This window comes from Idiotropiscis lumnitzeri, chromosome 1 (genome assembly GCF_059441095.1).
Source record: "Idiotropiscis lumnitzeri isolate Australia: NSW breed Sydney's pygmy pipehorse chromosome 1, RoL_Ilum_1.0, whole genome shotgun sequence".
Taxonomy (NCBI): Eukaryota; Metazoa; Chordata; class Actinopteri; order Syngnathiformes; family Syngnathidae; genus Idiotropiscis; species Idiotropiscis lumnitzeri.
The window spans coordinates 31,360,141-31,372,844 of record NC_142391.1 but is presented as its reverse complement, the minus strand read 5'-3'; the positions used below and the strand labels follow the sequence as shown (position 1 = coordinate 31,372,844).

Genomic DNA, 12,704 nt, shown 5'->3' with positions numbered 1-12,704 from the left:
TGTGATTCGGGCATCTCTCTGGGGGCCCCCGTGCGCATGTGATCTGGCCCTACATGGACTGGCATTTGGCCTGGCCCTGTGGGGGCCCCCCTGTCTGGAAAGCACCGAGCTGATCTACAGCCAGCCTGGAATTCCAGACATTGGGAGTCAGACTTGTTAAAAAAAAAAAGAATGAAGAGTGGTAGGAGTTTGGTCAAATAGACCCAGTGTCTAAAATAGCCCACTGAGGGTGTCCAAGAAAGAGGGGGAGACCAAGTTTATTCCCATCTGCTGACATCAGGAACGGGTGACCTTTTCATTGATAGAAAAGGATAGACAACAGCGCATTTTGTGCGAATGTCATCTTTCATGTGACTTTTGTCCACTGCCTTATTTCCTTCCCGTTGCACTGAAAGGTTTGTACCCTCGTATATTGGCTGGGGCCACTCTCACCTCTGGTAAAGCGTTACTTGGGGATAGGCTTGCAATGCATTTTTCCTGTAATTATATATATATATATATATATATATATATATATATATAATATATATATATATATTTATTTATTTATTTATTTAAATAATATGCATTTCTATACAACTTAGAGATTCAAACCGTGAACCTCATAATCGTAGCGCAGACATGCTGAGCCTTACATCCACCGTGTTTTTCACGGTAAATGGTCTTTCACTTGTGTATCACTTTTTCACCTATTAAGGCACTCAAAGCGCTTCACACTGTCTTTGCATCTACTTGCTGACAACACAACTTCAGGCGCAATTGGGGGTTAAGTAGCTTGCTTGAGGACAGTTCAACATGGTCACAATGGCCACGGATGGATCCCGCAACCTCCGAGTTGGGAAACGACCACTCTATGTCTGAGCCATCCCTCCCCCCATCTAAGAAAATTTACGATTATTTTCTCAATAACTAACTTCATGCTAAATGTGGGCTACACCTTGGTTGGCCGCCAGTCAATAATAGGGCTCCTAGCGGCAGAATAGACAACCATTCACATTAAAGCTATCATAGTGCAGGAACCAATCAATGGAGTTTCTCATTCTTAACCCCTCCCACCTTCTCTTTTCTATCTTTCTGACATTCTCCATAGATCTCTGTCGATATTTATGGTTCTTTCAAGCATCTTTTGTTTTCTTACTGACTTCCCTAAATCGCTCTCTATATTTCAAACTATCGCTGTGTATGTTATCTTTTTCCTCACTTCACTTTTCATCCACTTGTTTCTCCGTACAGTATACGTACTGGGGGGGGGGGGCTCATCATCATCATCTCCTTTCTCGCTCTCTCTCTCTCTGTCTGTGTGTCTCTCTCTCTCTCTCGCTCTCTCTCTCTCTCTCTCTCGGGCTCTCTCGGCCTCTCTCTCTCTCTCAGGGATGGTGTAGTCGTGTCCCTGCTATGAGTCGAGCTGAGGATGTCAATTACAGGCCTATGATAGGGCTCCTCTTGCATTATGCATGGCAGTGTCCCACTGGGGAATAAATGGCCTACAGCCAGGGATGATGGATGGAGGGATGAATAATGGATGGAAAGATGGAGGAACGTAACGCTACTGCAATCTGTGTCCCACTAAATTGAAGACTTGCCCTGGCACACACCTGACGCTCAGGGCCGTCTCACCCACGGTGAGTCGCGGTCGTGCCATTGTCACATGAAAGGCCAGAAGTGGGCTTTAATCACTATTTCATGTTATGCCCCAAGACCCATTTGGGTTATATATACTACCTGAAGTATTTGGTATAGCAAAACTTGAGACCACCTCTCAACTCTAATATTTTGGACATGGATTTGTGGGGTGGTTTGTTTGTAGATTTTCCACCGATGTTATCGGCTTTATTGGATCACCAATATTTAGGATTTTATGCAAAACTTGTGATCAACTGCAGTTTATTAATTTGCTGATCAGATCAATGTCTTAAGTTGCAGGTCCGATCAGTATCGTTGTTGATCAATTAAATGTACATTTACATGACAAATTTAGTAAAAACATAGTGTACTTATATGTGGCGTACACTTTTATCCATACAGCAGGTTTCTGTAACTTACTTTTGTGGATTCTTTGCAACAAATTCCAAAGAGGGAAGATTCTCCTGAGACTCCTGAACAAGCAGTCTCATATAATTTCATAATTTGCGACCATTCTGCTACAAACTCTCTGGAGAGAAATGTACTGCCCTGAACCTGAAATAAAACTTGTTTTCAGCTTCAGGTCATGAGTCCGCCGTCACGATAGAAAGTAAAACACACAGAGCGAACACACTCAACAATGGCTAAGAACAAAAATCTATCATTTGTTAAGTGACTTTCATGAACCCTAATAAAAATTCTAGTTAACATCCGTACGAGTTACACGCATACTGACTTATACGAACATCTTAATTGAATTTTTTAATGTGAGATACCCTATGCGTGATGAGGAAAAACACTGCATGTGACAGGCAACATGGTGCATACAGGATGCCAGAAAATACAACAAAGAAAAAAAAATTGCCATAAACGAAGAAATGGAAGAGGCTAGGCTAACTGTTCGCTTATTTTGCAACTACTTTGCAGTTTTCACACTCTTCTCTTTGCCACTTTTATTGTGGCGAGTGACTTGGAACAAATGTTATATTAATAAATGACAAATTTTACAATCTGAACGAGGTCGGGGCCGGCAATTTTTATAAATAAGGCTGGAGGTTCAAGGCCAGAACGGTACCAAGATCGCTTCCGGAGGACGGGGGACTGACTGGCAAAAAGTGTCAAGTTTGTTTGTTTTTATGTTTTTACCATATATCACACTGTGATATATATTGTTTGTCGCAGTCTGTCAAGTTGGAAGTTCCTAAATTGGGTTTGAAGAGCCCAGAACCGAGTGATTTGCAGGTCAGACATACATTTCAAAGGAATTGTTAAATCCTGTATGTCAATGGAAATTTGAAAGATTACATGTTGAATATTCATCTTTCTATTGCGACAGAAGGTGTACGAGCACATGAACTATGCATTGCTGCACGTGAAAGTCCAACCGTGCGGGGAGACTTGACGGGTCCCCGATGTCAACTATTGTCAGTCACTGTATCAGCAAACGTGAAAGATGCTGTTGTTTGGTGTCCCCGGCCGTGCTGGGATGACACCGTTTGTCACCGTGGTGATGGATTCCGCCTCCCTCCGAGGAGCGTGTGCAAACGCCGTTGCTGAAAGGCTGTCTTTGTGTTTTCACGCTCGCTCACGCACATGTGCGCTGCTGGAACGGACAACAAAGGCATGCTTATCCAATCGGCGGGGAGTAAGATTAGGCTCCAAAGACAGTCATAAGGCTAATGTTAGCGTTGGCTGCTTTGGCGAGAGCCTTTGTGAGTAATCAGGAGAAACATGGGATTACATTTGAGATGTATGCCCATAAGACCCTTTTGTATGATGTCGACATGTTGCTAAACAACAGAAGCTGCTTTCTATCTGATTAGCTCTCTTCAGAGACTCAACAGATAGACAGGTCTTTAGAACATCGGCTTATTACGCTCTTAAATTGATTGTCAAGCAGACGCAAGTTCTTCAGCCTCACTTTACTGACTGCTTTTCCTTTCTTGTGTTTGCTTTCAAGCTGACTTTGTTGTGCACACAAAATAAAATCACTCTCGCATTACATGCTGTATTAGGAATCTATTATAGCCTTGATGACAGCTCCTAATTTACTAGTGATCAGTGTAATATATTATAATTACACTATCACGCCAGATACATTCTGGACTCAACCTGGCAATAACGGAGACAAATCAGGCTTGAACAGCCATCCATTGGATAATTACTGTGAAAAAAAACTGCTTAAAAATAATATAAATATATATATATATATATATATATATATATATATATTTAAGTACGCATGGTATTAATATTCGGACTGGTATTGGTCTCAAAAAAGTGGTATCGAACATATGGCTTTCATTTTAATATTCTCAAAGTAGGATTAGGACACGTCTATACATGAGCACATACACTTTAGTGAGGATCTGTCACATTTTTCAAACATTATGCAACATTATTGGGACTGTTACACCTGCTTCATGGAGGACGGGCTGGCTAGGAGGGCTATCTATCTATCTAGTTTCTGGCAAAACTTGACGACGCCGTACAGAATTTTTTGGAGCAAAAGCGACAAGAGAACTAGGCAAAAATGGAAAGTCCCGCGTTACAACTTGTGCTATGTCACAGTGTTTGCAATATGCTTAAAAATGCCCAAAATGGTTCTGCAAGTATGTCATTATTTTGATAATTGTCTTCAACTTTTTTCAGGGAATCAAATGCAATTAACTTTTACTCTGGTGATGTTTATAAAATTTTATAAATTAAAAAATGAAAGAAATATGCTCCTGTGTCACCCGACTGTATGTCCTCCCTTTTCATCAAAGTTAAAGTGGACGTCAACACCCAAAAATTCTTAGCAATAAAATGCGCCTTCACTAATCTCGACTTGGCATTTGATTAATATTGCATTTGTGGAATATGAGTTAGGCAGTAAATCTACCCGTTTTTAGACATACAATACAATACAAAACAAACAAAAAAGAAATCTCAGGTGCGGGTCATTTTTTCACTTGGATTAACTGAAAATGACATCACAGTTGCTCAGGTCAAATTCTTTTGTTTTTCGGAAGCTGAGCCATGATTGGGTGTTATCTGACAAAATGGCCGCCCACTAAGATGGCTAAAACTGGGTGGATTTTACTGCTTAACTCGCATTCCACAAACAATATTATTAAGTATGCCTTGTTTAAACTAGTGAGCCTGCAAACATATTATTTTAAAGAAAATGTTGGGATTGACTTCCCCTTTAAGAAGTTAACCACTATAAACTTAAAAACCACAAGCCCTTTTTGTTTTGCATTTTTCAGTGATTAATTTATTTTTACACTTGTGTGATTGGTAAAAATGCAATTGGAAGAAGAAGCGGGATGGACGACTCAAAACACCTTCACATTACAGATTGATGATTGAAGTTCTGTGTATTTTGTCTTTTTTTCTCCTTTAATCGTGGTTACCTTCATTTTGTTTATCTTTTTTTTTTTTAACCGTTAAAATGTAACATGCCAGTACAATTAATAAATGTTCTATAATGGGCACATTGTTTTGAAAGCAATTGTGTTCAGCTTTCACGGTTTGAAAATTAAGAACGATCTCATAATGAATGTGACCTTAACATCTATATTTTTGAAACATCCACTCTCCACCCCCATTTTGTTAGTCTTACTGTCATTCATAAACATGCTGAATGTTAGCCCATTGCAAAACCTTTTGTCTATTATGGACGTATCTTAAACAAGTTTGTCATAACCTTTCCAAAGTGGAAAGGTTCTTCAAAGTACTCAAATACAAATTCTCCCACCCATGTCAGGTTAACAGCAGTTGGGACTCCTTAAAGATCTTGTGAGCATGAAAAAGACCCCCTTCAACAAGCCAGTGTTGTTATACAGACCAAAAGAAAGAGAGTGTATTCATCTTCACCTCTGTGACCGCCCACCCTCTTCTATTCTTCCATTGCAGAATAGCAGGCCTCTCACGCGCAGTGGGCCCAAACCCCCCCGCCCCCAACCCTTGCCTCCACTGTCCCCGGGCCACTCGGAGACGCTTACGTAACACACAAGTAAAGAATGTTCAGGAAATGTCTTCAGCCATGACCTTGGCTTTGACGTTTTATCACTCTTGTTCTGTCAGGGCGGTCTCAATAGTCAAATGTTCCACGTTCCTGTGCTGGAAGGTTTTGGAAGTGTGATTCATTTTCTGCTGGCTAACTATGTTGAATGGTTTTGTTTTTAATTGAATTACTTTTGTATTTTATTTATTTATTGTGATTGTCACATTTTTTAAACATCACTTGCTTAGGACAATACAAGCGGCACTACAGACGCTGCACCGATTCGCCTGTCGATCTCCCGCTCCTAGACATATAATACTGAGGCCGCCAAAACGGAACACCTCAGCTGCGCCTAAATTCCAAATCATCAGTTCAATCAAAATCTATGTCAAAGGGCAGCCTCGGCTGAGTCCAACCCTCACTAGAAACAAATTGTACTGCCGGAAATGCAGACCAAACTGGACACTGGTTGTACTGAAACTGAACAGCCAATATTGAGCCATCACTTTCGTCAATTATCGTTTGTGGATTGTGAGATAATTGGAATTGTTTGAGCCAATATTTTTTCTGAAGGTAAGATCCATATAAGCAAATGCACGGTTTGCGTATTCCATGGAAATGCTGTACACATACCGGATCTTATCATGTTAAGTATAAGCAGAGCCGGCACATCCCCGTTTCTATACTTGAACTTCTGAGGCGCATTTCAAACCATATCATAAGTGAAACCACATGTTCGATAGTCGCCTGTCGTTAAACGAAATCGTGACAATCTCTGCGAACCAGTAAATCAGATGCGGATGTGCAGTAATTACAGATCATTTTCTAAATATAAGCGTGCCAGTCGAGTATTTTCCTTTGGGTCTAAAAAAGTTTAAAAGAGTCAGGACATGTTTTTGAATATATATATATATCATTTACAGCATTGCCTTGAAGTCACGTGTCAAATAAAATCCTTTTTAAAACTGCTAATTTACTTTACATGATTTCACGCACTTGTGGTTGCTGAGTGCGCTCCTTGGGAGATTATTTCTTTTGGCAGGACCGGTTAACACCAAAGTGTTTTGTTCAACATGTTTTGAAAAATCAGATCAAAAAGTCTGGTCTCCTTTTCTCTTGCTTCTTCTTGAGCCAGTTCTCACAACAATTTCGTAGGATTCCATATTTTTTTCAAAAACATGGAAAATGTAGGAAATTTCATCGGGACATTTAAATACAAGAATGTCCGGACCGTGTTGAAATGATTGCTTTTAGTATTTTCTGATCAGCCATATCCACGTCCTGTTTTGTTCAATAAATGTGCCTGTATTTGTCACATTCATTTTTGACTAACAAAATACAATTTCACAGTTGACTAGATATTGCAGATTGACACGAAAATGTGACAAAAGTCAATGGTTGAGTCCAAGTGTGAACGAATGCAGCAGTGACGCCCCTAAATTTTGCTGATTGCACGCTGGTCTTCCCTCACAGTCACTTACGATTAGGTTTGTTTCATGTCAAATAGTGACTCGCTTTCCCTTTTTGCCTGTCCTCTGTTTCCTCCAGCCCCCACATAATTTTCCTGTCTCAGAGTGTGCTGCATGTTGGCAGCTCGTTTCCGGGAGAAAACAGCCTGTCCTTGTGTGGGTCCAGGCTGTGCCACGAGATTGCCCACTCCTGGTTTGGCCTGGTCATCGGGGCCAAAGACTGGACAGAGGAATGGCTCAGCGAGGGTTTCGCCACCTACCTCGAGGACATTATCTGGGCCCGAGCACAGCAAGTACGGCATGCTCTCATTGTAGTTTACTGCTGCTATTTCATCTAACTTAATTGTCCCAGCACTTCAAAAAGATGGGCTGTCGTGAAGAGAATGAGAAATAACATCATATTTATCCATGTAGCTTCATAGTTACTGCCATGGATTTTTTTTTCCGAGAGGATGCTTGGCTCCAAAGACAGGTGGTAAAATTCTAAACAGAAGGTTCCCATTATCGTCTGTGTTCTCGTGCAAACAACCCTTGCTCTACGTTCAAAAAGCCTCGCAGTCACATGATCAAAACATTAGCAGCTGAAGACAATATAGTCAGTGTATTCCCACATGGATTCAACTGCTGGGGTCAAGGCAGGGTAAAGTCTGCATATGTGTGGTCCTACTGGATCCAGACATTTGCCGTCTTTCTTACAGCTTCTCTGAGTAATGTCGAGTTAGTTTTCGGTTTGTTTTTTTAGCTTCGCCAAAAACAACAAATAGTCATAAGTTGATGCGGGACCAGCGATCCGGTCTTAAAGTCAACACACTTGACAGAGTAAAATATTGTACAAGGATTTAAAAAAACGAGACACTGGCTTGTTGTTTGTTTGGATAAAAAAAAAAATAGCCGCCCCATTTTCATTTGCAAATTTGCACATTCAATGATTTTTATTTTTGTTTGCTCATTTTCAATCCGTCACGTTTTAGTCGCAAAGAATTCTCAGCTATTTGCTGTTTTTGTTCTTAAGTCAACCCAATTCAAGAGGGATTCGGTTTAATTCATTGACAGTGTTTTTTCACCTGTGTTTGAGATGTCCTGTATTTTTGTGGTCTTTCAATGCACATTACGCAGTGGAAACTGAAAATATGGCTCTGCTTCTCTCCCAAAGCAGCAACTTTCAGACCATGCAGTAACTTTGCAGTTACAATTTGTCAGTATTTCTCACAAGATTTCGTATTGTGACTAAATGCCAAAAGGTGCGTTTGTCTTGAACTGATAGTGTGCATATTTGTTTGCTCATATGATAATAGAGTGTTATTCAAGCGTGTATGCCATCTAATGAAATTGGTTAGCCTCATGTTATTGCAAAATAATTTAATTACTGAGTACACATGGATTTTTGATTGAGGACATTCTAAACGCAAATGGTGTTTTATAATCTCCATTTTAAGTGCAAATCCCGTTTAGCAGTGATATCAATTATTCACAGATTTAAAAAATAAATGTTTTTTTTTTTTTAAATGATTGATAATCTGCAGATTTTTCCTATTTGCGGCAGTCGAGCTTAGTCCCTATTATCCTTGAATACTGGGAGTTCACAGTATTCAAAGGGTCCAGGATGTCATCGTAAAACTGATTTTACCTGAATGTTTATGCCACATTAATAAACATAAATTTAGCCACTGTCATTATAAATACTTTAAAAAAAAAAAAAAACAACAACAACACTCGCTCGTCAATGCCATGTGTGTAAAGCAAAGGTGATTTGCATTGTTGATACATATCACCCATCTCATTGAAACAATTGTGTAAGTGTAAGAAGAAACGTCATAGTTAAATGTCAAAACAAAATCTTCTCATGTTCTTCTCTTAACACTCCTTGTTGAGGATGCTCATTTGTTTTGAATAAGTGTCGGTACAAAATCAATGAAAAAAACAATACTGCTCACTGAAGCCTGGTCTTGTGAGGAAGGCTGAGAACGATATGCTGACGTAGCGTGTGACACCACCCACAAAGTTGTTGTTGCAAAAATCCAAAGAAAAAGCAGAAAAGTTAATCCATTGATCCTTGCGGCCGGAAGTCTTGAGAAGTAAACTGACATCTCTTGCAATTGACTGTTCCTCTTAACTCAATTCATGTGAGTGGTCTATTAGTTTGAATAATTACTCTAAAACTTGCCCCCAAAAATCACAAAATTTAATCTTGATGTCTGTAAATTCAACTTAAATTCCGAATTGCGTATCACTTGAGCAGCATTCAAGCTTTCCACTGAATGGTGACTGTCATCTGGCTGCCTCTGTTTCTCTTGGTTTACGTCTGCATATTACATGACATGCACACGGTTCTCCATGCAGCTTTCTTTGCCGGAAGCAGCAGAACAGTCCAATTTGAAGGCGCTGCTGAGGTGGAGAAGACTGTCCGACGAGTTGCAGAATTCAGGAGAGGAACTTCAAATCCTCAGGTGTGTCTCTGTGCACTCTCTTTCGACAAGTAAACATTCTCAAATGTATACATTTGTACCTTTAATATAAATTTTAAGACAAAAGAAGTTGGATTTGTCTTACTATTGTTTGCATCTATACATTTGTTTTGGTTTTGCACCAAAGAAAAAAAAAAAAAAAGTTGGAATAATCGTGATTTCTGCTCTTACAAAATTAATCTAAATCTAAAGGAATCTCTTGCTTTCCGAATGCTCTCCGGTTTCAATGCCATTGTCATACTGAGCAGCATAAAGCCGCACCGAAGAGTTGTGCCTTAGCCCGGACTGAGCCCAACTTGCCATAGTTGTTGTCACTTCTTTAGAAAGCAAATGAGTTGAGACTGAATCAACATCATCTGCTGGTTGCAGCCAAGTAGTGCACTCCATTTTGACTCCGTTCCTCAACAGAATTCTGAATCCATGGCCTTCCTAGTATGTACAGTATTTCAGGATGAATCGCTTCGTTACTTGCAAAAAAGCTTCGTTTAGACTTGAGAACGTACACGACCACTGCACATTTTTGTGCTCTTCATTATTGAGCTCAACCTTTGTCTGCAGACATACTGGTATGTGACTGTACTAAAAGCATTCCAGAGCTACAGGTGTGGCAGGTGTGGCTGCAGAGCGCAGTACATTATCCAGGTGAAGTGTACTTTAGAAATGCTTAGTGCGGCCAACACGAAGGCGCGCACATACACAAAATACACAAAAACAGAATCTGCTAGTGCGACATCATGACCCACACCCTGTTTGGATTATCCAGGGTGGAATCGCAGTGCCATCAGTGGATTATACTATATCGCGAAACCTCTGGCAGCGGTTGACTGTTTCAGGGTGGGAATATTACACCCCTAACCTTGAGTAAGCAACTCTTGCAGAATATTCTCTTTTTGACATTTACAATTAGGTTAAGCAATACAGTGTGCAGTAACATGTCAGCCTCTTATTGATTTCAGTGTACTTCCAAATAATGCTGTCAAAGCATAATGAAAACAGTTAAGTAGCCAATTATACCCTCTGCTGAGCAGTGTTTCATTGAATAGACCAAGTGATCAGCCCCTTTTACACTGCTTGTTAAAGCTATGGATTTTTTTTTTAATCTTTTACCTGCCAATGAATGAGGGCGGGGGGGCAAAGTGTTGTACTATTGTAGGTATTTTTGAAGTTAGTGTCAGACATGTAAAAGAGGTTACTGTGCCGAAGGGAATGGCGGGTCACACGTTTGGAGTTGAAAACCCCGTACTCTCTTCTTCATCATCGTTGTATAGAAAGCAATGACGCTGTCCAAGAGTTGACATCATCTGACTGCAGGATGACGTGTTGCTGTGTGAAAGGCAAGGCGGATTAATGCTATGTCTCTCTGTCAAATAGGCTATAAATTCAACACAGTCGTGCAGGAATTCTGAAGGAATTACAAGGGGCTTCTTACATGAAAGTCCTGGCATGCGAGGTTTCAGAATGTGAGCAATGAATATGTAAGAATACGGCGTCGCACGGAACAAAAAGACATGGTCACTTACCGTATCGCCATTCTTACTGGTTTTCATTCATGGCATCGAAGTTTTGAAATGAACTCAAATCATGACTTTACAGAGCCATTAATCTGGCTAAGTAACGTTCCGTCCGACCAACATGGTTCTGCCGATATTTTTTGGTTCACCTACAAAGTCTCTTATTTTCCAAACGTTTTTAGCTCAAGCCCGAAAGTGGAAATGTGGTGCCTTCCAAAGGACTCAAATAGATTGAATAGAGTTTCGAGTTGCGTACAAATTCGGGTTAACGTTGCACTGTATCATAAACCGAGGACCCCCTGTAGTACGGGTAAGAGTTTATTAAAGCCCGTATCTCACGGAGAGATGAATGGAAATTCAGTGCGCCACCTGAGCCTCTTGTCATACGCAACATTTCAAGGTGTTTGTGAAAGACGCATGTGGCTATTAGCGGCTATTTGGGACAGTATTGCAAAGATTATCAACTATTTGCCATTTCCTTTTTCACTGTTTGGGAACCTTTGGGACCATTTTCCAACTCCTGGAGTTGCCAACAAATCTATGGGCCCAACCCAATGAGAAGGTGTACAAACCTTCCACAGCATTCCGTTTTCCGTGTGTGTGTGTGTAACTCATAAGATTTAGCACAAAAGCTTACAGGTTTATCTTCAAATTTCACTTTCACGAATGCACAAATGGGTTGATGTTTATTGTAACCATGTTCACGTTCTCTTGCATTGGCGAATCAAAAAGAACTATGGAGCTTTTCAAACCCTTATGACTGTTTTGCAAACATGGCCACTGTTAGCAAGAGTTGCAAGTCAAGTTAAACCAGTTGCGAACATGTTTGCAACCTTTTACTAACCCTGATGAAACCCAAAATTCACTACGTGATGAGCGTTCCTGCTCAGTAAGAGTCTTTAAGTTTGTGTTCCAAATCTTTCCCAGTGCATATTGTCCCTCTGCTTGCATGTTTACATATCCAGTGTCTCGCTGCTGGGATGGGCTCCAGCTCACCTGCTGCCCTAATGAGGACAAACGCTCGAGAGAATGAATGGCTTTGCTTTATGAGTTGAAGAGTTATACGGCCCAACTAAATGAGCGAAGGGTTAAACTTAGAGTAGTGTCTATCTGACAGTCTTCATCAGTGTGCTCCCCCATGAGACAGACATACACATGGGTGATTAGCAGGATCAGTATTAGGTTTCTCTGCAGCTGACAGCCTTGAATAAACAACGCCGCCCCCTCCCCCCCCCCAAAAAAAAACATCATCAGGAATTCACTCATGCATACTCGTCCTTTATCTTGCGTACGTCATGGCTGATTGACTGACAAAAGGTTCACCTACATCTCCCGGCCTTAGGCATGAATGGAACACGAGGGTCACAAGAAGGTTGGAGAGAGACAACATGTCGCCCATCGATTTTGCCTCGAATACCGTCTTCCCATTCACCGTTTCCGCATCGCAACTGCGTGGCAACAGGACACAAATACACACGGCAGCGATCACAATGCACGGAGAAAAAGGTTGAACAGAATGCCGCGAGGGGGCAAAGAATGGGAAGCGCGGTGAGATCCACGAGCAGTTCTGCACTCACAAAGGCTAAATGTCAGGTTGTGCTGTCCAAGTTCAGTGGGTCACAATCGACAGCCGCTCGTCCAGCAG

General features: G+C 40.9%; 1 protein-coding gene across 2 annotated transcripts in view; it reads left to right on the top strand.

Moving 5' to 3' along the window:
* The window catches only part of aopep (aminopeptidase O (putative)), an 81,732-nt gene that overhangs the window by 17,982 nt on the left and 51,046 nt on the right, over nucleotides 1–12,704 (top strand). For both annotated transcript variants that reach the window (XM_088295123.1, XM_088295114.1), the window contains exons 6-7: nucleotides 7,163–7,376; nucleotides 9,424–9,530. In XM_088295123.1, coding sequence (XP_088151249.1) covers nucleotides 7,163–7,376; nucleotides 9,424–9,530 — 321 coding nt within the window. The remainder of the gene's footprint in view (nucleotides 1–7,162; nucleotides 7,377–9,423; nucleotides 9,531–12,704) is intronic.